This window comes from Schistocerca gregaria, chromosome 1 (assembly GCF_023897955.1).
Source record: "Schistocerca gregaria isolate iqSchGreg1 chromosome 1, iqSchGreg1.2, whole genome shotgun sequence".
In the NCBI taxonomy this organism is placed as follows: Eukaryota; Metazoa; Arthropoda; class Insecta; order Orthoptera; family Acrididae; genus Schistocerca; species Schistocerca gregaria.
Window position 1 is genome coordinate 364309390 of NC_064920.1, and position 21307 is coordinate 364330696.

General features: G+C 41.9%; 1 protein-coding gene across 14 annotated transcripts in view; it reads right to left on the reverse strand.

Moving 5' to 3' along the window:
• LOC126346684 (ankyrin-2-like) overlaps window positions 1-21307 on the reverse strand; it is a 962838-nt gene that overhangs the window by 179663 nt on the left and 761868 nt on the right. For all 14 annotated transcript variants that reach the window (XM_050002221.1, XM_050002216.1, XM_050002220.1 and 11 more), the window contains exon 2: window positions 5056-5157. In XM_050002221.1, coding sequence (XP_049858178.1) covers window positions 5056-5157 — 102 coding nt within the window. The remainder of the gene's footprint in view (window positions 1-5055; window positions 5158-21307) is intronic.

Genomic DNA, 21307 nt, shown 5'->3' on the forward strand with positions numbered 1-21307 from the left:
CAGGTTTCGCGGATCCGCATAAAAGTCATGTTCATGTTCACACGTTACACTTGGCTGCAACAATGAACATGAAATTAAAACCACAGCTTAAGGTGAGCCGGAGGTGCCTATGCTGCCCATGTTAAAATCACTAAGTTTGAGGAACATTTATGAATAAACTACCAAATAGGAAAAAATTTGAATTTTTTTACATATAGAGTGATTTAGTATTGCAGTTATGACAGAGGGATTTTGGAGTATCTTTTCTAGTTTCCTTCCAATTTTTTTTATTAATCACCCAATTTTTTTTACAAATAATTGCTTTATAATTAAACTGAAATGAAACTACTGAACATATTGCCAAATGGCTGTGTTACAATGTAAGTTTGAACACTAGGAGTGCTGTATAAAAATGCATCTCTCTAGCTTGAGTGGATTTTGAGAAAATGTTTCTTATATTAGAAAAATTCTGATTTACGGGAATGGCTATCAAAGTTTCTCAATACATTCCTACACTATAGGATGTATTATCAGGGTCTTCTTCTTCATACTCCAAAAGCTTCCTCTTCTGTCTTCTTTTCTGGCCTGTTGTTCCATCATACTTCATATGCCTTTCTCTTCTTTCTGCTCCTCTGATCCTTTCTCTGTCAATATTTCTTAGTGCTCGTACAGTGTTCACCCCAGCTGTAAATCCTAATGCCTTCAGAACTTCTCACTTCACACTGTTCCCTTGGTTGTAGGTTGCTACTTCATCATAAATGCCAAAGTGCAGTGTTTTTATGCTTACAAACACCCTTTTAGGAATCACTTTCCAAATCAAATTGTTTACGCTCTCATTAGGATTCTGTGTCTTTCCGTGTAGACATTTGTATAACAATTCTCGCTGTGCTAAGTCATGAAAAATTGGTTTTACTGCATTTATCACAGCTGCTGGCAAACCATGTTTGTGATCATAGTCCTTTTTGCATTATATTTGCACCAGGAATCTTTTGGGCACAGGCTGTGTTGAGGGTATTCATTGGAAGAGGCAGTATGAAGGAACAATGCCCACACTGCTTTTCGTATGTCACTAACATACTAGTATTTTCCATTATAGCATACCCATAGTATCTCTGTAGACGTTCAATCACCTCATCAGTAAGCCTGCCTCTCCCTCCTATTGTCTTTCCATCATTGAGCTTACTTGAACCCAAAGTTTGTTTGAGCCTTTCAAGCCATGCACCCATAAGCTTTTGCACATGCCCAATGCATTCCAACTTTTCAATTACAAATTCATTTCCATATGGTTTCAGTTTCCCTATAGTCTTGAAACCTTTGGAGTCACCCTCCCCAAGGTAGTATTTGTACCTAACGTTGTATCTGGGAACTGAACGTTCAAAAATTTGTTTCACTCCATTAACTTCCATTGCTCCACTTGATCCACTAAAATTTGCTTCACAGGTTCCACTGTGCTCCCCTTTGATTTTATTTTTGCACCTACGATGTTTTGATAATATTGCAACATCTATCACTTTTGCACTATCACCACAAGTAGCAGTTACAACACCATTCAGGGATTTATGACCCCTCTTTTGCCAGGCACCATCTAATGCCACTACCAAATCCCTAGAACCACCGTTCATTTCTACAGATTCATCCACTGCTTCCTTCGTGGTTTTCAAAGCCACATCTTCAACAGAGGATCGTACCAGTTCACAGTAGTACACAAATTTGCTTGGAGGCGATGGCAAGTTTATAATATCACAAAACGGTTTACCAGCAGCAGACCCTTTTCCAATGGATCGAAGGGCATACACAAGTCGAACATTCACATCAAACACTCTAGATCGTCCATTTTCACCAAAGAGACTGGCATGTGAATTACAGAAAGTCACTTGATACTTGCAACATGCACAGATTATCTTCATCTCAGAAGCTAAACCAAAGTGATTTGTTATCACTAGTCCCACTCCTACATTTGAACACATTTGGCACAGAACACTTTCTTTCAGCACAGAAGATAATAATCCAATATTCAGTACTTCGTTAATATCATCACTGTCACTAACATATTCACGAAATCTGTCACTTCCACCAGTCAGCTTATTGCTAGAAGGTGTCACAGGGCTATGTTGTTTAGCAGAAGAACACACTGTTTCAGTAATTATAGTATCGCTACTTAGTATTAGTGTTACTTTTCTTTTCCCTACGTTCTTCCTCTTCTTATATACACGGTTATTAAAACTGGCATCGTAACCAGAACAACGCTTTACACAAGAAGTATAATACTACCAACAACAGGCGCAACACTGAACTAATTCGAAACGGTAAACAGCAAAGAGACGATGTTCCGCGCTCTTAGCGCTTCATTTGTCACAGAAAAACAATGTAGCCAACCCTTGCACACTCGCTGTATGCGTAACATAAGGCGCTGTATGCGTAACAGGCCGAGAAAATCCCAAGCACTTCGCCAGGAAGGCGTGGGGGAAATTGGTAATAACCCCACTTCTAGGGCGAGAACAATAATTCAAAGTTTGCATTAAAGAGGAATGTTCCAATTAATTTTCGGTAGCAAAAAAAAATTGTAATCTTTTGTATTTGACCACCTCCGGCTCCCCTTAAGGTCAAACAATAAGCGGGTCATTGCGTAGTGGCTACTGCAGCAATGTTAAGATCGTACTGACTGGCAGCCTGGTAAAATAGTTTTGGACAGACATAGCAGGTACAAAATTTTGTGCCAGATCTCATACTCTTAGGTAAAAACTGTTTCAAGGACCGGAATCAGTTGGTTTTGACAGTAAAACGAGAGAGAGGGAGCACTCCATAACAGCAGCATTACGGACACCAGACATTAGCCAATGTACAAATCAGTATAATATTCAAACTTATCTTTTAAACTGACGAGAAAGTAAATTAAATGAATGTACAAAAGAAAGTTAAAATTTTTACATTCATTCATGATTCATTTGATTGGTCGCGTTGGTTCTTTCAAAGATTCAGTGGGAGAATGGAGACGCGACGGGCTTTGTTTAAGCAATTAAAAGCGCACTCACGTGCGTGTTCCGACGTAGTTTATGACCATTGTTTTGACTCAAAAATGGTTCAAATGGCTCTGAGCACTATGGGACTTAACTGCTGAGGTCATCAGTCCCCTAGAACTTAGAACTACTTAAACCTAACTAACCTAAGGACATCACACACATCCATGCCCGAGGCAGGATTAGAGCCTGCGACCGTAGCGGTCGCGCGGTTCCAGGCTGAAGCGCCTAGAACCGCTCGGCCACTCCGGCCGGCACCATTGTTTTGCTATATTACATTCCAAATGCTGTCGATTCTAATAGAACATATTCAACATATAATAACCATTCCCAGCTTCCGTAAATAATATAGGGTGTGAAACCAGACGATTTTTCTTAATAAAGCGATATTCAAAAGTGCGTCGTTTTGAACTTGTACTGGGATGAAGGAAACTGTACACAGAAGTAAAACTGCTCGAACGACTTCATTGTATAAGGAGTGTGAAATTTAGAGCACCATCTTAGCGATGGCACTTCACGCAATTGTGCTATAAACTATTTTCTTTGCACTAAATTTTTATAATTAAGTATACCGAAAATTGCAGATATATTTATAAGTGTTATTTAAATTTGTAGCTACCGTAGTCTGCTCTAATTATGGGTGAAAATGTGAGAGGACGCCGGAAATGTGAACTTAGAAAATGTGTTCGCAAATAAATTACAAACTGGAGACAGAGAATTCAACTTCAAGTCCCAGTTCTGTTATCAGGAAGCCTATCATTCCACACTGCCGTGGAAAAACACTGTTATGAATTTTAATGAAAAATAGTGGAGAGCGTGAAGAATTAGTATAATTCTAAATCTAAATATCTTCGATTTTAAAAAAATGAACAAAACTGTGAAGTACATTAGAAATAAAAAATAATTACGTTATTAATAAATCAGTTATATCAGCATGATGCTTCATAAGTGTACAATCACGCCGGCCTGAGTGGCCGTACGGTTCTAGGCGCTACAGTCTGGAGCCGAGGGACCGCTACGGTCGCAGGTTCTAATCCTGACTCTGGGCATGGATGTGTGTGATGTCCTTAGGTTAGTTAGGTTTAATTAGTTCTAAGTTCTAAGCGACTGATGACCTCATTAGTTAAGTCACATAGTGCTCAGAGCCATTTGAACCATTTTGAATTTTAAAGCCCGAAACTAAGTAAACAAATTTCACAGAAGATGTAATGTGACTTCGGTAGGTTATTGTTCCAGTGGTTAGAATAACAGCTGAAACAAAACCATCTAAGCTCTGCGTGATGGGCAATGGCTTTTGTATAGAGAACGGTGCATCTGCAGACACTGTATTACTGATAAGTAATGTTTATGTTCTCGTCGTCTAAGACATCAGAAAATTAGGACCAGCTCTTGTGACACACCTGGATAAAAAGCTTTCTGCTCTGCGTCGGAACACTTCGAGAAATTTCTTCAGGGGGCGTCTGCTTTCTAGATACAATGCAGTGACGTATTACAATCTGTATCATTTTCTCTAATCTTTACGGGATCTGTAACACACGAAACCGAACTTTTTCTGCTAATTATGGCTCGACGATACACGCGTTTATACTACTGCGTGCTCCGATTCAGCCTATTACACCATAAAAACTATTAGTCCGTTCGAATTCCGCCGGCATTATCTCGTACAACATGCAGTACCATATAATAAACTAAATCTGCGAACATATGTTTAATAAGAAATTAAATTTATTCTGTATTTCATCCTAATGAGTATTTTTGTGTAGTTCCAATGCTCCCCCAATTATGTTATGTTTAAATAATGCTAAACCTTCTTTAAAATAACAATAAAACTGGATTGCTGTATTTGGAAACTGGGCCCAATCGTGCGTCCAGCCGCGTGCGCAGCGCTGCTTCTCGGCGCCCCTGCCGCCACAGAATGCGAAGGCACAAATTCAACCCCATGTTGTTTCATGACACAAGAAAGAGGACGGGATTTTCAGTCCCGTCGGGCAGGAAAGTGTTACATCGCAGGCGAAGCAAGGACACGGAAGCAGCAGCGTAGCGCGGGCAGCGTACTCACCGCGTTGGACGTGTTGATGTCGACCCCGTTGTCGAGGTGTTCGAGGACTCGTTCGAGTTGACCAGCTCGGGCTGCGCGCAGGAACGCCGCGCTGGGATCCGCCTGCAACACACAGAAACGCCGCCACGTCACTCACTGCTCACGCACTCTTATGGCGCGTACTCATTCCGTCCGCGTTCCATCTGCGGTCTGTGTCCAGGACACGAAGATACTTTGTCGTCCAGAAACACTGACGTGTGTGCTACGTTCCGAAAGACGAAAGATTCCAAAACTTAAAACAATCTAGAAATAAGACAAGGGTTTGGAAAAAAATTGTACAACAAATTAATGCTTATCACTACAAAGTTTGTTTCACAGTAGCTGTACCGGTTTTGACTGCTTACTCATTTTTACGAGGCGTGTTTTTTAAGTAAGGTCCGTTTGAACATAAGTACACAACGAAAGGTTATTTAAAAAAAAATTATTTTCAGAAAGTACATACTTAATTATTATTCGACATAGTTGCCATGTTTGTACAAACACCTATCATACTTCTCAACCAATTTTAAAATACCCTCTTCATAAAGACTTCCCACCTGCTCCGATAACCAAGAGTTCACAGCCGTTTTCACGTCGACGTCATTATCATTCTAACGATTGCCACTGAGGTGGTTTGAGGAGGAGGAACAGATGGTAATCACTCGGTGCAAGATGAGGACTGTAGGGTGGATCGTCTAAAACTTCCCAGCCAAAACTGTACAATAAATAGCGGGTCTCACCAGCAGTCTGAGGTCTTGCATTGTCATGGGGAAGGACAATTCCCTTTGTCAGCATGCAGCGTCTTTTGTTCTGAATCGTTCTGCGTAGCTTTCTCAGGGTTTGGCACTATGCTTCTGCATTGATAGTGGTTCCTTGTTGCATGAAGTCGACCAACAAAACACCATGCCTATCCCAAAACGGCGACGCCACGATTTTGCGCTGGGACAGAGTCTGTTTGGCCTTCTCCTTTACAGGCGAGCGTGTGTGTCTCCATTCCATGCTCTGTTGCTTCGATTCGGGCGTGATATGCGAAACCCATGTTTCGTCTGCAGTTACGATCTGACTCAAAAAGCCGTCACCTTCTTCCTGATAACGAGTAAAGAATTTCATCGCACACTCAAATCTTTGGTTTTTGTGTTCCTCTGTCAAGAGTTTTGGGACCCAACGGGAGCACAGTTTCCTAAACTTTAGGTGTTCAGAAACAATGTCAGGAAATTCGTTTGAGAGACCTGTTTTTGTGAGGCGCGTGTTCTCATGATTCCTCGCTTCAACTGAAGCCACCAAATCGTCTGTAATCAAAGGAGGGCGACCGGGGCGGTCCTCATCATGGACGTTGTCGCGGCCATCTTTGAATTCTCGTACCTACTTAGGCACTCTGCTTTCACTCATAACAGTATCACCGTACATTTCGCAAATTTGTAGATGAATTTCTGCAGCACACAGATTTCTTGCTGACAAAAACCGTATCACTGAGCGAACCTCACACGCGGCGGGCGAGTTGATAGTCTTAAGCATTTTGAAAGCACAGAACAGAACAGGTTAGCTACAGAGCTGAAACTGATCACAGTAGTTCCCGGGTATGCCGCTACACGACGCACGCGCTCCATGAAGCGCGGCCTTATATTGTTTGCACGACGACACATGTGCTATGGAGGTGGGACATACTATGCATCATATCTTGATGAAGTAGTTAGTATTAGTATGGTTATACTTAGATTCTAAATATCCACGGCGTTACGTAGTTTCTAGACCCACAGCAATTTTGGCATGATAGAGGTTTTGTAATTGACAAACACGTGAACCGATATGGGGCTTGCACAATATGCAAGTAACCTTCATATGGACATTCATTTCCTCCTCGTTAAGAATGCGAATGAAGTTAAGACAGAAAGTGGTTAATACTGTTACGGAGTCCCTCCACCACGCTCCGCGTAGCAGAGTATATATGTAACTGTAGAACAGTATTCTTCCTGAAAGCAACAAAACAGTGAAGAAATTTTCAAAAATTGTCGAGAAAGTACTCAAGAGTGATTAGCCATCTCAGCAGTAATGGGATACTTCGTAAATCAGAGTTTGGATTTCAAAAGCCCTTTTCGACTGAGACAGCAATATACAATTTCACTGCCGACATAATAGAGTCCTTAAATAGTAAAATGTCAAAAATAGGAATTTTCTGTGACTTATCCAAACCGTTTGATTGTGCGAACCATGACATTATGTTACAGAAAATACAATTCTATGGTATAAATGGAACAGCGTATTAGTGGTTTAAGTCATACATACAGAACAGGAAGCAAAAAATTTATTTATATGGTTTAAGCGATTTAAAGAAGTTTCCAATAGCATCTAACTGGGATGAATTCACATTAGGTGTTCCTCAGGGTTCGATCATGGGTCCCCTTCTGTTCTTGATATATGTGAATAACCTCCCTTCTTATCTGAAACAAGGAGCTAACCTGACAGTGTTTTCTGATGATATAAGTATCATTATTAACCCAGTAAAAGGAAGTCCAATAGAAAATGATACAAATAATGTGTTTGGAAAACTTATTCACTGGTTTTCTGCGAATGGACTTGCTCTGAACTTTGGAAAGGAAAGAAAGAAAGAAAAACAGAGTACATCCAGTTTTCTACTGCCAGGAGTACAGTTCCTTCAAAAAATATAACACATCAGCAGAAGTCTGTAGCCAGGGTAGAGCATGCTAAGCTTTTGGGTGTACATATAATTGAGAATCTTACTTGGAAAATTTACATTTTGGATCTGCTAAAGCGACTAGGTTCAGCAACTTTTGCAACCAGAATAATTGCTAATTTTGAGGACACAGAAATTAGCAAGCTATCATACTTTCACTCTCTGAAGTCATATGGAATAATATTTTGGGTTAAATCAACACTTAGGCAAAAAGTATTCACTGCTCAAAAGAACGTGGTTAGAATAATGTGTGGGACCCATAGTCGTCCATCTTGTAGGTATCTCTTTAAAAGTTCACAACAACATGGACCAGTTTAAAAACAACAGTGACATTCATGATAGCCCGTCATTGTGACCGAGAGGTTCTAGGCGCTTCAGTCGGGCACCGCGCTGCAGCAACAGTCGCAGGTTCGAATCCTGCCTCGGGAAAGGATGTGTGTGATGTCCTTAGGTTAGTTAGGTTTAAGTAGTTCTAAGTCTAGGGGACTGATGACCTCAGATGTTAAGTCCTATAGTGCTCAGAGCCATTTGAACTATTTTGAACATTCATGATTATAATAGCAGAAGAAATAAAGACTTACAGTATCCTCTACTTATCTTAGGCACAGAAAGGGGTAAACTATACCGCTGTAAAACTTTTCGATAAACCACCAGACGAAATAAAGTGTCCAACAGGCAGCAGTAACAGTTTAAAAAATAAATTGATATCATATCTCCTTGACATAGATGAATTGTTGAATAATAGTGATAAATAAACCTATAGGTATAATATATGCATTTTGTGCCGCGTAAGGGAATGGAGTACGTAATAAAAAATTTAAGCTTTTTCATGTGTGCATTTCTTATGCACTTGACACTTCACATCATAACAGTTACCGTGAGATTGATAAATGGAACTCGTAACTAATTAACTAACGCCTTTACAACATGACGCCATTCCATACGTGGTCGGTATACTCACTGTGTAACAACGCTGTCAGTGCAGTTCCGTCGATCTCAGAGTCCCGGGCGTGATGTGGAAAACAATGGGAGGTAATGCACGTGGGCTGCGAAGTAACTTCCCCGAAGGCGTCAGGCTGTCAACCTACTGTCGCCCACGGCGCAACCCTGCGGTCGCAGTCGAATCAGACGTGTCAGCAGGGAGAGCAAACATGGACGCCAGTCCCCCCCCCCCCCCCCCCCCCCGAGACCGAAGGCTCTCCAGCTGATGATTCACGGTCCGCAGACTCTGCCAGAAAAGCTGCGGCGGACCGCGGAGGGTCTGTTGGTCGCCAATTAACGCCGCGGTGGCTGCCCCATTGTGGACGCTTCCGGCACGTGCCGCCGCTACAAAGCCCGTCAACAAAGCACTGGCAGGACCACACGCCGATCCGACCCTGCCACTCGAATGTGTCTCCGCAGCGCAGCTTCCACCATCTGTCCCCATCACTCGTTCTACAGCTAATGAGCCTCTCGCGGAAGCGACGTAATATTTCTGGCTTCACAGCCACCATATTCAAGTATAAGAAGCTCTTCTTGAGCCGTTGAGAAGGCGGCAGTGGGAAGATGACGTAATGTGGTGTGAGGTACTGACAACAGATGGTTTGTTCGGTATGGGTATCGTGAGAAAGACTGCATAAATCACGGTCCTTTTCCGCGATTGGCTGCTGCATTCGGAAGTTGTGCGCCAAAATGCTGATCTTCTGTTATTAACCGATTCGGGACGGAGCGCGTTTCCCCAAAGCGGAGTAATTCGGCAGTGGTTTACGGGTTCCGTATCTCTTAGGTTTCTTTCGTCGCTTTTAAAATCTACAGTTTTTGACGTATCAGTGTCATTTTTTTGTAAGTGAAGCTTGAAATACGCTATTTACTGGCATACTATTTTTATTATTCTATATCGAGCACTTCGTGACTTGGCAGTAGTGTTAAAATAGAAAAAAAAATGAAAAGTTTCATTTTTTTACTCCTTTTTTAGAACTGAATTAGACATATTAAAATCAGTTGTACCAGTCTTTAAACTTTTAGCTTTAAAACGACATATACAATACAGTTTTATCTCTTATGGGATGTCCGTGTGAAGAAAAATAAAAAGCTCATTTTGAAGGATGAAAAATTTGATTTATGTCAATAAACTACAAAATTACATAAAATTTGCATAAAACAAACTTTACAACTTTGGCATATCGATTTTTCGATAGGCAACCATATTTTACAAGTCCTTTCGGTACTTTGATACTTTGTGATACCTGTTGAAGCACTCAGGCACATGAAGAGAAGGGTTGGACGGACAAATTTCGCAAAAAAAGGGGGACCGCTTTCGCCTTCCTGGCTTAGAGCGATCACTGCAAACGACACAGTCACCCATTCTTGCGATAGCATGGTACAGGCCGTTCATCCTGTTCGTGCTACATTGGTTTCATGAGCGTGAAAGTGAACTCAAGTTCGTTTCTTGACCAACAAATTCGCGTGAACTGAGCTCGACTGAACACATCTGAAAAGCTTTTGGGCACCAGCTCTGCGCCTACAGAATAATGAAGCCAGTAAGATACAGCCATTGGATGACACGCAGTTTCTGTAAGTGAGCACTGGGTCCGCATACCTCCATACCACGCAGAATCGCCGCTGTATTGCGTTTCGAAAGTGGACCAACACACCATTAAGCAGCTCACTCGTGTATGTTCCGCAAGCTGGTGTCACAGGGTTTACAGCACTCCAATCCTATGCATAAGTAGTTGGATTGACGCTAGTTTTCCGCAGTTTCATTAAATCATTTAATGATGTCAAAACATAAAAAGGTCGTAGCCGACTTACTTCCCCATCTTGAACAACTGAAACTTGTGTTGGTAGTCGTCGACGAGGTTTTACAATTAATCTCAATTTTTCCCCCTTCATTCCATCGGCCGACCTAAACCACCGTTGTACTGCAGTGTTGAAGATGGGTGTTATAATTGCTCTTATGGACATAAACGTCGGTTTTCACACTAGGAACCGGTTCTTCCCGTTTCGGGACCTTGTCAGTTGTTCTCACGAAGTTAATTTACCGAAGTCTCGATGGAGCTACCGAGGTAAATTCCGTGACGGTACCGGTAAATCGAAAGCGGGTCCTCCGCTTGGCACCAAAGACTGATCAGTCGCGAGGCGGACACGAAGAGACCACTTGTGGACACACTTCAGATCTCGCATTACATCTCCCAAGTCCGCATCTGTCCCGATGTCATTAACGAACAGTTCTTACACATACTGAAACATCCCCTTCGAAAAATTAAGCATGACTGTGCTGATGATCTTCTACGTTATTTGATTTTCTGGCAGCTGAGTAAAACTGAACGTACTCAAACAGTTTTCCCTTTCGTATTCTGATCATCACTAAACTGACACACAGTATTTTAACGCTACGCAATCTGACTTTCAATGATCACTACAAAGAAATGGCCCTGACTAACAATTACCTATACCTTTCATGAATCACTTACCTAACAAAAATCCTCGTTACTCGAACTATTGCGATACAGCGAGCGCCAATACTGCCAGCTGAATAAAAGATTCTAACTACTGAAGGCACTAACTACTGATGGGCTTAGTTAGCAAATAAAAGGTTTTGATAGAGAACAAACAATGTATTTACCTTAATATGTTCAAATATCAATTCATGCATCCATCTTTACAAGTTTCCTTTTTCTGGCGAACACACATTTAGATCGTCCGCTTACAGTAGCTTCTCAAAACTCTGGCATCTCTCTCTCCATCCACCACTGCTGGCGGCTCACTTCCGTCTGCCCAAGGCTACGCGCTGTTCACATCCAACTGCCCAACACTACACAAGCGAATATTCCAACAATGAGTCCAGCCAGCCACAGACTGCACACAGCGCAGTCAGCGATTTTCATACACTGCGCTACGTGGCGTTACCAACATAAGAACCTAAGCAGCCTACTTACAATATGTATTAGCTATTTATGTTTTCACTATATTCTACTGCACACGCCATTCACAAGATCTCTCTATATCTCTTGAATTGCCAGTGACTAAAAATAAAGATGACAACATTTCTGGAGTCTTCTAGAACACACAAATGACCGCTAATTTTTTTTATGCTCGCTGACTCTTCTCTGATTACAGTTACAAGAGCAATCAAGTCTAGAAGCGGCACCGTCTGTCGCTTGGAGACGCTTCCCGCTGCCGAAACGAGTTCCTTATTTGGGGGTGTTCTTCCGCCAGGAACGGCGCCATGGCCCCCGCGCCACAGAGTCCCGTTGTGTGCAAATGTGGGCTCACCGCTCGCCAAGGACACTCCTTACTTGGACGCCGTTCGAGACCCGGCTGGGCAACGCGTTCTTTTGCAGCATACGAAACAAGCTGTCCACTTTAAAATGTTGCACAAATGTTTCCAAAATAAATAAATAGATTCAGTACTTCTAGCTATTTGAGCCGAAGTTTCTTCTTTCTCAGGCGCGCCAGTCAATAAATCTAAGAATATTACTGTAGAAACAATATTGCGGTTTGAGTACACTCTACTTTTCCTGCAGTGCCGAAACGAAAAACCACCAGTATTGCCACATTCATTATGTTGTTCGTTCGTCATGGCATTCTTTTAAGGCTAGGCAATACTCTGCGGTCCTTTGACGAACACTCGCCAATCGATAGGCAAAAAGCGACATCACATCGCATACAAAGCAAAGACACTTCGAATGTCATAATTTTAAGAGTAGGGCTAAATGACATACATCTACATATATACTCCGCTAGCCAACAAGCGGTGTGTGGCGGAGGGCACAATTCGCGCCAAAGTCATATTCCCCCCCACCTGTTCCATTCGCGCCTCAGTACGAGCTCTAATTTCGCTTATCTGTAAATGGTGATCATTGCGCGATTTTAAAGTTGGTGGTAATAATATATGCTCTACCTCCTCGGTGAAGATCGGATTTCGGAATTTAGTGAGCAGCCCCTTCCGTTTAGCGGAATCTGCAAGTGCAAGTGCAAGTGCAAGTGTGTCCCACTTCAAACTTTCTATGAGATTTGTAACGCTCTCGCGATGTACTCTGAACCGAGATTTGGATTAAACCTGAAATAGAAAGGTCAGAAATATTTAACGAGCAATGGAACGTATATGGAAAAGGCAGGTTTGACGTCATAGGCCGGGGAGTGTTCTATCGAGGCAAAATTGAGCCTGACTACAAAGTTATCCAGATGCGAATGATTGCCCTATGTGGACACAAAGTAATCACTAAATGTTTTTGCCGGCCATCCGATTCTGCCGTAACAATTGTAAAATCATTCAAAGAAAGTCTACGCTCAGTCGCGCGGAAATAGCCCGGTCATGCAATATTAGCTGCAGATGAGTTTAACCGACCGAATAGAAACACAATTGAACGTGTATGTATTCACTGCATATATTTTGCAGCATGTCTCAACACAGTCTCTGAAAACTGTCTTCTGCGTGTAGTTCGACAATCCACAAATAAAGTAAATATTTTGACTTAGTAGCTACAAACAGGCCTGATGTTATCGACAGTCTCAGCGTACAGACAGGTATTAGTGATCATGATGTCGTCGTAACATCTAAAGTTAACAAATCCATCAAGAAGGCTCAGAGAGTTCTTACACTGGAAAGAGCAAATACGCAGTCGTTAGCATCCTACTTAGACAGTGTATATCTAATATAACTGAGGTAGATGTATTATGGGCAACGTTTAAACATTGTAAATCAAGCTCTAGAGAAGTACGTGCCGAGTTAATCCAAGTACAGAAAAAAACCCATCGGGGTTTAGTGACAAAATTCAGTAAAAGATGAAATAGAGATTTCTGTAATGACGATCCAAACAAGAATGCAGAAGTGTGGACAGCTAAAAGTTAGTGGAAATACGTGCATCTATAAAAAGATAGAGGCGCGATGTATACAACTGCTGCTATCATTCGTTAGCGGAAGATCTTGCCGAGCACCCGAGAAAATTCTGCTTCTACGTGAAATCGCTAAGTGGGTCGAAGAGTTTTATCCAGTCACTCGTCAACCAGTCTGGTGTGGCAATAGAACACAGTAAAAGAAAGCTGAGTTTTAAATTCCAAGTTTAAAAAAATCGTGCACACATGATCATCTCACAGGCTTACCATCGTTTGACCGTCGCACAGACGCCACAGACTTCCATATGGTAGACATAGAAATAGGCATCCCTACATTAAAAGAACTGATTCGAAAAATTTCAGACCAATATCCTTAACATCGGATTGTTGCAGAATTCTTGAGCGTATTCTGAGTTCGAGTATAATAAATTTATTCGAGACAGGAAAGAGTCTGTCTACTAATGAGCGCCTAGTTATTTAGAAAGCATCGCTCGTGCGAAACCCAGCTTGCTCTTTTCTCGCACTATATCCTGCGAACCATGGATGGGCAACAGCCAGATTCCCATATTTTTAAATTTCCGGTATGCGCGTAACTCGGTGCCACACTGCAAACTGTTAACGCCTACGGAATATGTTCTTAGATAGGTGAATAGCTCGCAGACTTTCAGGTAATACAGCTCAGGAAGATGCCCTGAAATGTGACTGTACATCAGAGACAAGGGCATCGTCAGGCGTGCCGCAGGTAAGTGTGATGCGGCCGTACGAATATAGTATTAGTGATGTGTAGCATAACACAGTCACATACATTAAATATACAGGCGTCAGGTTACAAAGAGATATAAAATGGAACGAACACATAAGGTCGGTTGTAGGAAAAGCGAGTGGTCGACTTCACCTTATTTTAAAAGTTCTAGGAAAGTGTAGTTCATCAAGGCGGCCGCCTATAGAATATTCATGTGACCCATTCTTGAGCACTGTTTGAGGGCTTCGGACTTCAGCATCGGATTAAAGGAACGCATCGAAGCAATTCAGAAGCGTGCTGTTGCATTTGTTAGAGGTGGGTTCGATCAACACACGACTGTTAAAAATGCTCCGTGAACTGTGATGAGAATTCACGAAACGCTATTGAGAAAATTCAAAGAACCGGCATTTGCCACTGACTGTAGAATGATTTACTGCCGACAACACACTGTATATCTCGTGTTAAGGACCTAGAAAAAAAAAAAAAAAAAAAAAGGGGAATTAGGCCCTTTACAGAGGCAAATCATCAATGGTTTTTCGCTCGCTTCTTTCGCGAGTGAAACAGAAAAGGAAATGACTGGTAGTGCTACAAAGTGTGTTCTATCATTTGCGGGACGGTGACTTGTGGGCTCTGTATGCAGGTGTACACAGACATAGGCTGGCGAGGCGGGGTTACCAGTTCGATTCGCATCTCCTGCAGTAACTCAAGATTTGTAATTACTGATAACTTCCGCGACTTGGATTTATTCATTTACGAAAAACTAGATTTTTTTAGAAAATTGTATGTATTTATAAATTGGAGCTCTCCGCTGAAGCAGGCAGTTCAGATCGAAGCGTGCTTAACAAACTTGCTTTCAGCGTGAGGTATCGTCGACGACCCTGCTCTCATAACTGGTACTTGCTTCCGGTTTCCATGTAACAGTATGATAAACAGCAGTTTAGTTCAACAGCGTAATTTCCTCTGTAATGAAGGAAACAAACAATGAAAAAATTGTAATCAAAAACAGGCAATAAAATTGCGTGAACAGGACAATGCTTTATGTTTCTTTGGCAGTTACTTTGTCGTTGCCTGAATGTAAATGTGTACTCGTGCGACCGTCTGGTGTTGAACCAACCTTAAATTCATTTGTCATGTTACATGTGGCCGGCCGCGGTGGCCGAGCGGTACTAGGCGCTACAGTCTGGAACCGCGCGACCGCTACGGTCGCAGGTTCGAATCCTGCCTCGGGCATGGATGTGTGTGATGTCCTTAGGTTAGTTAGGTTTAAGTACTTCTAAGTTCTAGGGAACTGACGACCTCAAAAGTTAAGTCCCATAGTGCCCAGAGCCATTTGAACCATTTGTTACATGTGCTTTATGTTCGCATTCATGGTGTACGCTGCGTGTCAAACGTCTAGGGTCGCTGGCTCAGCTATTTACTTTGTAGGTTGTCAGGCAACTACAATTTTCCTGAGCTGTTATTTTAGCATTCTCTTTACTACTTTAGCCAATTATTATGGGGTTCTGGAGCACGTGGCATATTTCAAGTTTATGATTTCGGCAGATGTGGATGAACGTGAACTAAAATGAGAATGAGTTTGAGCCTATGTGAATTTGCATTTTACTGCTTTTTAAGTTTACAGGTTTTAAGCACATTCGTCTTAAATAATTTTGTAAACGGTGTTGTTTACCTTACTCCACCCCACCTCCTCTCACTTTCACTCACACTCATCCTTACTCTCTCTCTCTCTCTCTCTCTCTCTCTCTCTCTCTCTCTCACACACACACACACACACACACACACACACACACACACACACACACACACACACACCCTTTAAAAGAACGACCAACACACATTAACTGTTGCCCTGTGTCAGATGTCACCATTCTTTTCCCAGTCACAAAGGTGGTTAATTTTACCTTCTCAATATGTTTTCCCCACATCTATGCAGCCAGCCTTCGAGTACTGAAGTTAGAATACAGTTTCTACGATTCACATTATGATGAGTTCCGAAGACAAAGTATTTGATACCTGAATTCGCTATGATCTACGAATTACATTCTAATGTATTTCGGGGATACCCACCTATCCGTGCATGTGGTGGGAATCGAACTCACGTCCCCCGCTTTACGAGACAGCAACGCTAATGCCAGACAAAGGAAGTCGTCTACGAGAATGGTTCTGAACCATCATGCCTGTCATTCATTCAAGTGTAGATTCTGCCGGATAAGATATGGGAAGACCGCTAAAAACATTCAGCAGCCTAGATGGCATAAAATATTTTTTTTTTATTTTAAGACAACCGGTTTCGACAGCACATTATAAAAGATTTGTCAGATCTAAAATACTTTTGATATACCTTTTATAATGTGCTGATTTCTACCCACTTGACAACTTGGCGTGTGGTTCAACTTAAAATGTACACGTTTCGCAACAAAACGAATTTTAAGACTGAAGATGACAGCAAAAACTATCGAAACCGGTTTTCTTAAATAAAGAAATATTTTATGCCGTCTAGGCCGTTGAATGTTTTTTAGCAAGTAAATCAGATTGCTCCTTCAATATTCACAAAATGAGAAAATTCTATCGTATGAGAAGATGGGAGGTCGGAGAAGGACGTCAAACTCAAACACACCAGGATTGCACGCTACGATCCTAATTCCTTCCACTTAACTTAGTTTACGTATGACGAGCGATATTGTGTCGGGCGCTGCATATGACGCATCCTTGGGCAAGGTCAAACTGCACGATGTGCAGTAACTGGCCGCAGCCTGCGAACCATGAGGCTCTTGGGGGAGAGGTCAGAGGCTCAACTCGGGACACTTGTGCACAGCACCTAGGCCAGGAACCCAACTGCAGCGCTTGTCATATTGCTGATGGCTAAACACTGAGACGTCACGAAACTAACAGTATGGTTCTGTAACTGTGATAAACGGTTTGTGGCCGAATTATGCCATTTCAGATGTATAACCAGATTAAAGAAAAACAAAACCACCAGTAATTCCCCATCTCGTAAGTTGTTTATAGGAAAACGTGATTCAGATGTACAAGTTTAAATGTTTGCTACCATAGCTGTCAGGTGTGACTAGGGTATAGAGGTAAATGGACCAGGATACCAGAACAGAGGAGAACAAAATTTTCCCTCTGCGAAGGAGTGTGCGTTGATATGGAACTACCTACCAGATTAAAACTGTGTGCCAGACCGAGGCTCGAGCTGGGGACCTTAGCCTTTCGCGGCAAAGTGCTCTACTGACTGAGGTACCAAACACAACTCACGCCCCGTCCTCACAGCTTTACTCCGGTTAGTACCTCACCTTCTTCCTCCCAAACCTCACAGAAACTCTCCTGCGAAACGTGGAAGACTAGAACTCCTGGAAGAAATGACACACGACTTAGCCGCAGCCTGGAGGATGCTTCAAGAATGAAATTTTCCCTTTGTAACGAAGAGTGCGCTAATATGAAACTTCCTGGAAGATTAAAGTTGTGTGCTGGATCGAAACTCGAACTCGGCACCTTCGCCTTTCGCACATAAGTGCTCTATCGACTGAGCTATTCACGCAGACTCACGACCCCTTCTCACAACTTTATTTCAGCTAGTACCTCATTCCCTATCTTCCAAACTTCAGACTAGCACTCCTGGAAGAAAGGATACATGGTTTAGCTGCAGCCTGGAGGATGTTTCCAGAACGAAATTTTCCCTCTGCAAGGGAGAGTGCGCTGTTACGAAACTTCCTGGAAGATTAAAACTGTGTACCAAGACTCGAACTCAGGACCTTTGTCTTTCGCGGGAAAGCGTCATTTCTTGTAGTTTTTAACGGAAAAGAAAATAAGGGGGAAACAAGGCGTCCTTCACCGGCTCATTGTAAGAAAGCACACGAAAAACTGGGCCCTACAACGAGCCCGTAGGTGAATCAAGAATGTCTACTTGATAAATAGTAACATAGTCCCCTGAGTACCTGTGGCATAAATTTCGCATTTTAACTGAACGTTACCTTCATACTACCCGTCTCGCACCTGAAACACTCCAAGTAGCCGGAGGATCTTCGAATAATGCTTCTAAATAATTGGCGAAACTAGTTCTACATCGACTGAGCTACCCAAGCATGATTCACAAACCGAATTTTGGAAGGTAGGAGATAAGGTACTGGCTGAAGTAAGGCTGTGAAGAGCGGTCGAGAGCCGTTCTTGCCCCGGAAGGCAAATGTCTCGAGTTCGAGTCTCGGTAGGGCAGACAGTTTTAATCTGTCAGGAAGTTTCAAAGGAGGTAGTTTACTACCACCGCTGTCAAACGTAATTACGATATACAAGCAAATATAATCAGGTTACCTAAAACAAAGGAGAATGTTTGCCCTGTGATTATAAGTGATACCGTGTGTTCGGTGTTACCATTTCGATAAAACGTAGCGCCAAATCATGTACATACTGACTTATACACCAGTGTTACTGGTACACTGGCGGTCGCTGTGGCCGAGCGGTTCTAGGCGCTTCAGTCCGGAACCGCGCTGCTGCTACGGTCGCAGGTTCGAATCCTGCCTCGGGCATGGATATGTGTGATGTCCTTAGGTTAGTTAGGTTTAAGAAGCTCTAAGTCTAGGGGACTAATAACCTCAGTCCCGTAGAGCCTTTTGAACCATTTTTACTGGTACACTGCGCAACCTCAGTCTGGTTGATAGTTCGAGCACCATTGGCCACGCTCCTATGGTTAAATGGTATCTTAGAAAGCAAAGGTGTTCTTAAGGATTAAGTGACGGATAATTTGAGCACCACACTGTTTTGTTAACATGCGGTCACCCTTCTCCGACTTGTGAGCTGGTCGACCAAGCTAATGATAGTGAAATCTGTTCATTAATGTGTAATCCGAACAGTGGAATAACTCACCATTTAAGAACTGATTCTGAGCGTCTGATTCATGTTTTGTTGCGAAGTTTTCTTAATATTATTGTAGGAGCACCAATACTGGTTGTACTTCAAGTCCCCGTAGGAGACCTTTTTTTTCCTGGCCCATTCCTTGTAGCGTGTTATTTGGCACGAGGGAATCTTTAGCTGTTTACTCTAGACCCTTCAATGTGAAGTTCATCACATGCTACAATAACAAAACATATATCTTGCCAACATATTATATAGGCCGATACGATTGTGACACAAGATTTGCTTTCAATGCCTTGTTTATTATTCTTAAATTTCACAACTTTCTTCTGAGCTGTCTACGTCTGCCATGAATATTAGGTTAAAACCAAAATATTTAATATTTCAGTCTGTTTAAGATTCCCTTATTTACACAGATTTTGTTCAGTGAGGAGTCTGCCACAGAAGGCTGTTAGTTTGCTTTCGTTAGTCGATACTTCCAAAGAGTATTTACCTGAAATATTTCCAAGATTACGGATACATCTTTGTATAAAGTCTTCTGCAGTTAGTGCCAAACTCAGTGTGTCTGTTAGCGGATTTCCATTGATTGTGATGGAGCCCTGTTTTGTTGGCCTGAAATGTGTCATAACAGCCGTCATAGAGGTACTGACGGAGAGAAATAACCCACATACAAGCCGGACTACTTTAAAATACTGTTTTCAGCTTGATACTTTATCGTTAGTTCTAAACGTGATTAGCGTTTTCGTATATTTACTGTAAATATCAAGATAATTAGTTGTACGTGATCTTGTACCTGCACTGTCAGCTGCATGTTGCTATTCACTGTTACATAAAAGCAGATTATAATGCTGTATGACGAGCACCAAATGAAATAGATGTTGGCCCTGCGCACTCTGATGGAACTAGCTCACTAGCTGGCTGAGTGATTTGACAAAGCTCAGGACGTCTGGAACAGGTGAATAAGCTTGAAACAAAGTCGCCTATTTTTGTACTACCTGGTTCATTTAAGTGTGCTGCAGTTAAAACGCAATCTGAAGTACTCATGAAGTGGAATGCAACAGTCTACCAAGAGGGAAACCTTAACCTTGTGATTGTTAATGTGCGGTTCATCAATGAAACTTTCAATAATTGCAGGAACTTATTAAAAACGTGTGTTCCAGAGTGCTATACATGTCAGTAGTAATACTGTAATACAAATAGCGATCTCCACCAATCGACGTAGCGCAATCGTTAAGGCACTAGTCGCATATTCGAGAACATGAAGCTAAAAATCCCATTAAACCATCGCGACATATATTTTATCGATTGCCCTCCTAGAGATGGTGTGAGTTTTTTTGGAAATTTCTGCATTTTATATGTATCTGACACGAAAAAATGAAAACAATTTACTCTCCACTAGCGCTATCTGTTGGCTAGGGTACTGAACTTCGTTTCACGAGTACTAGGTTTTGATGACTGATCCTTTTTCACTTTAAAGTTGTTACTTTTCTATCTTTTATGGCCTCTCAGTCTTATCTTCCTTTAATCGCTGTTACAGATCTGATAACGTAATAGAAACGTGGTTATAAATAATAAAATATAATATATTCACAATGATCGCAGACTCTTTTAGAGTATTTAATTCCTGTCTTAATTAGTTGAAGTGAGTGCTACGATATTTTCTTGACTTGTAACTAAGTATTCCAGAGCGAGCTGCTTCCTATTTAATAAGTCGTTTCGTGGTCTTCCATTACATACTCATTCCAATGTTATTCACAACCTTTCACTATTAGAATGAGTAATGCCATTTTAAGTTGTCTTTGTAGGAGCTTGGAAAACGATACTTTTACATTTGTAGCAATGCGTAAAGTTTATAGCGATCTACATCAGTATGTTGTTTCATCGTTTTTCTGTGGGTTATACAGTGCTTTACATTTGCTCTATAAACTGTGCACTTCGCCCAGAGATGTGAGACCTCGTCACCAGTGCTAACAGCTCCGTGTTCCACTTCTGTTGGGAAATACACAGCGGCAAACTGCTGTCACAATTGGTCTAATTTGGGTCACACTCTTTGCTTATAAGACCAAAGGAAATTCGTCATCATCTCCTCTGCAATTAGTCCTGTGTCCTGAGGTGAAAGTAAGAAGGACCTTAAC